The sequence below is a fragment of the Morone saxatilis genome, unplaced genomic scaffold, assembly GCF_004916995.1.
Source record: "Morone saxatilis isolate NCDOM2014 unplaced genomic scaffold, NCSU_SB_2.0 Contig5, whole genome shotgun sequence".
NCBI lineage: Eukaryota > Metazoa > Chordata > Actinopteri > Moronidae > Morone > Morone saxatilis.
Window position 1 is genome coordinate 1,226,255 of NW_023340095.1, and position 4,550 is coordinate 1,230,804.

The 4,550-nt window shown below is 38.2% G+C and overlaps 1 protein-coding gene across 1 annotated transcript in view; it reads right to left on the reverse strand.

The window, feature by feature from the left end:
* The window catches only part of LOC118339112 (myosin light chain kinase, smooth muscle-like), a 10,315-nt gene that overhangs the window by 3,310 nt on the left and 2,455 nt on the right, over positions 1–4,550 (reverse strand). Inside the window, exons 2-5 of the mRNA XM_035676647.1 lie at positions 4,131–4,328; positions 3,815–4,022; positions 3,693–3,737; positions 528–629 (exon numbers count right to left, since the gene is read on the reverse strand). Coding sequence (XP_035532540.1) covers positions 528–629; positions 3,693–3,737; positions 3,815–4,022; positions 4,131–4,328 — 553 coding nt within the window. The remainder of the gene's footprint in view (positions 1–527; positions 630–3,692; positions 3,738–3,814; positions 4,023–4,130; positions 4,329–4,550) is intronic.

Sequence of the window (4,550 nt, forward strand, 5' to 3'; positions counted from 1 at the left end):
CAGACAGACAGACACACAGACAGATATATGGATGGATGTGTGGATGAATGAGATGAAGCTCAGTATGGAGGCAGATGAGAGGATGTTTGAATGATGATAATCTTTGAATTCACGTTTTCCTGTTTACAAACACTGGAGGATATTTTCACTGTCGTCCTCATAATTACCCCCAACTGAACCCCCCTCGCTCCACCCTGAGCCGACGGCGCTAACACACATCTAACATTAGCATCTTAAAAAGCAGCATTAGCATAAAGAGGAAATTAGGTTAGCATTAAAACATAAGGTAAGCTAAAAGAGCAACATTAGCATTAATGAACTAATGTTAGCATAGTTTCCTGCAGTTTCCTCTGAGTTGACGGATTTAATAAATGTTGTTGATCAGCCATTATTGATCTAACGAGACAGAGCACAAAGGAAGCTATCAGCAGCATTCAGTGTGATTGATCCTCTGAGGAACAGGAAGTTATTGATAGACTAACAGACATACACAGAGCATCGATGCTAACAGCTAAAGTTCCTCTCACCTGTCGTCCTCTCCTGCTCGTCCTCCTCGTCCTCTCGTCCTGTCTGTCTCTCCATCAGTGACAGACAGACAGGCCACAGCGCTGCACTCCCCCACATTGTTCCTGACACACAGACAGGTTCAGTGCCTTGCTCAACAGCACAACATCAGACAGTTAATGACGACTTCCCTTCTTATAGGACTACAAGAGACTACTGATAACTACTGCTGAGTAATCTGTGTGGTAGAGAACCCTAAATACCCAGCGTACCCCAACTTATACTCACTACCCTCTACAGTACCTGAAGCAACAAGTAAAATATTCTGATATGTTCCGGTAAATTATGACCTTCTCTAGTACACATATTACCCGAACTAGTACCCTAGTTAGTACCCTAGTTAGTACCCTATCCCTAATAAACCCTACTACAGAAACTAATACACAAATAATGTTTATTATTCTTATTTCTTTGTACAAAAACATTAATACCCATATAGTTTTCCTGTACCCTACAATACTATGTAGTGCCCCAGCCAGTAACCTACCAAATACATATAAAAACTAACATCTGCCTGGTACCCGACCTAGTGTCCTCGTACTCTTGTATGTTTGCCTGTCCGGCCCTGGATATGCTGGTTCTCTCTTTAATAAAAATATTCTAAACTTAACAACACTTAATTTCTTACAAAGTCAATGTTTGTTTCATATTTAAAGTGTTGTGATTAATAACTAATAATCACTGCCTGAGTGGACCAAAAAAGGTGCCAGTACCCTAATTCACCACAACATAACCCTAATTCTTTTGGAAGTGTTTTAACAAGGACATTTTTGGTGCTGTTTTATTAGCGTTAAGCTAGCTGCGTGTGAAGAACCTCAACAGCATTGCTGCTGGGTTTTAAAAGTACCAAAGTCCAAAAACTGAACTTGCAATGGATGGTTTGGGGCCATCACAGCATCAAAGCAGTTATTTTTTATTATTTCATGACTTTTACTGTGTAACTCTGGGAAAATATACTAATGTCCAGAACCTGCTGCCCTCAGTGGTGCGTACGGCAATGCTCACCAGAGGGGGTGGTACTCAATAAGAAGTAAGTATGGAAGCCCAAAATAATTATTCTGTAAGTTATTATAATCAGAAACTCAAAATAATGATTATTTTGAGAAAAGCCAAGCTTTCTGGTTTTCTGCAGCAGCATTTGAACATACATACATATTTCTGGAACACCTTTAAAATAGAAACCAAAAAGGACCCAGGACAGTTCCCTGTGGGATTCCTGTTTCACTTCAGTAAACAGTTCAGGCACAAATTTTTGTCCATATGAGTACCCGTATTTAAGGAAGCTCGTTTCTGGCAATATGATGAAAAATAATACATAATATATAATAATATATAATGACTAAGATACTAAGTAATTATTTTAATTAAGTTTATCATCATAGAATCTTGGTTTTTTTTTAAGAAATGGGCTTCCATAAGTAAGGGTACTCATATGGACAAGTATCAGTGCCCTTACTGAGTATTGGTTAGTACTGAACCATTTCAGGACCTGCTAATAATCAAGTCTGCTTTATACAGAACAGGAATCCCACAGGGAACTGTCCTGGGTCCTTTCCAGTTTTTGTTTTAACAACAGAAAAACATTCATTAAAAGTCAAATTAAACCAAACACAATATCAGCTGGTATTGGTAGAAGACATGGTGATGAGTTATTGATCACAACAAACATTAGTTTCTTTCTGTAACGTTATTTTTTAAAGTCTCATTTATCGTAAGTTAAGTGTTAAGTGTCGTTTCTTAAGTTTACAGGTTTTTCCAGTTAATTTAACATATTTATACGTTATTTTTTAAATACATGGAAATATTAATAAATAAATTACATATATTTTTTCACAGATATTTACTGTTTATTTAATAGATTAAACTGTCAAATTCATGACTGTTAATACATTCCTAAAATTATGAAAAATTAGTAACAACAGTAAAAAAAATAAGTATGCTACAAATATCTTGTATAATTAGAAAGAAACGATGAATAAATGTTTTTTTTAATCAGTGTATGAGCATATATAGCTCATTTCATTGTTTTATATCATAAATCTATAGTTATATCTTTTATAGAAAGATTTTATATAAAATTAAAGCTAAAAACTATATTTTAATTATAGACTTTTACTGTATTTTTACTAGTCAGTTGTCATTATTTGAATAAAAGTAAATGTATCTTCACTGTTAGACCTCTGAAGCTCAGATGATAGTGTCGATGTCTTTGTGCTGTGGTTGGATGTAATTCACTGTATGTAAAGTGTAACACAAACATGTGTTGATGTACATCAGGAATGTTAATATCTACCTACTGACCCTTTTAAGGCTTTCTTTAGAAGAACTATACTAATGATTAATAGACTTTCCACCAGCACCGGAGCATCTGAACCTTTATGTCTCCTCATAAATAATAATTAAAATAATAATAAATGAAATGAAGAAGTAGAAACATTGGGACAAAAATGACGGAGTGCAGAATGTAAAGAGGATGGATAGATTATCGGAGGGGGAGGGTTTTAATCCTCACTTCATCTGCAGAATCACTGAGATTATTTTACATCTGCTTCTTTCTGCTTTTATCAGTCAGACTTACATACTTTTATTACACTGTTTGTTTTTTTTATGTCAGGTTGATGTTTGTTCTTCTTTTATGTGTTTTTATGAGGTGGTTTTCTTGCCGGGTTTTGCTCCGGAGCTGGGTCAGTTAGTTTAGCTGCATGGCTGACTGAGCTAACAGCAGTTAGTGGTTTAATACTACTTATTATAGAGCGAAACACTAGCTAACTCATGAGCTAGTCATTAGTCAAATCAGTCATTAGTTAGCTAGTTACATCTGAAAGCTAATGTTACCAAAACGCTAGTCAGTTAACATGTTCATGTTTTGCTATGGAGGAAAGCAACAACTAACTAATCTACATCAGTCGTAGTCATCAACTACTTTTATTGATTATCAGGAAACTCTAAAGCTCCATTAAGAATACCTGAAACAGGACTTCCTGTCCCTGTTGGACAGAAACTGGAGGAGACAGATGAGATAATAACTCTTCAGTATTGATTGATGGGGAGTTTAATGACATTGATCTCGTATTGGAGACAATGAACTGTACACGTATGAATATGAACATTGTGAGTCGCTGTCTCACCTCAGGGTAATCAGATAATCTCCAGCGTGATGCTTTTTCACTCTCCTGATGAAGAAAATGAAGAAGAGGGTTTAGTTTCTGGATCTGAAGGTTTAGAAATGTCTCTTATATAACACTCTGACCTGATGAGCAGAGAGACCACGTCCTCCTTCTGCAGCAGCTCGTAGTCTCCTCCAGAGCTCAGGGACCGGCTCAGGTCGGCTCTGGTCCAGGTGTACTGTGGGAACGGGTCCCCGGCGATCGCACAGGACAGGAGGACGTGCTGACCCACGACGCCGCTCACAGGCTTGGGTTTAGTGATGAACCAGGGCTGGACCCCGTCCTGGGGCTCTGCCACAAAACCACAAAGACGACCAGATATCATCTTCATCATCATCATTATCATTATCATGAATAATAGTGTGTGTTTGTGTGTTTGTGTGTGTGTGTGTGTGTTACCCTCCACAGTGAGCTGGCACTGAGTGTGGTCCTCTCCGTACTGGTTCCAGGCCTGGCAGCTGTAGGTCCCGGTGTCCTCGGGGAAGACCTCCTGGATCAGCAGAATGCAGCGGTTCTCCTCCCGGAGGAGGTGAAAGTCCTCTGACTCCGTCACCTCCTGCCCGTCATGGAGCCAGACGACCTCTGGAGGAGGGTGACCTGGAACACACAGTGAGGACGTTCCTGACAATGTCGTCTTATTGGTTCTTAAATAGGCCCACTGTTGGTGTTAGCGTGTTGTTCCTAGCAACAGGAGGCCACTATTAATAACTGTAATTATAATAATATCCTGTCGTTTATTTTTAAAATTCAATTCCATTTTATTTGTATAGCGCCAATTCATAACAGAAGTTATCTCTTCTATCACTTTTTAAATAGAGC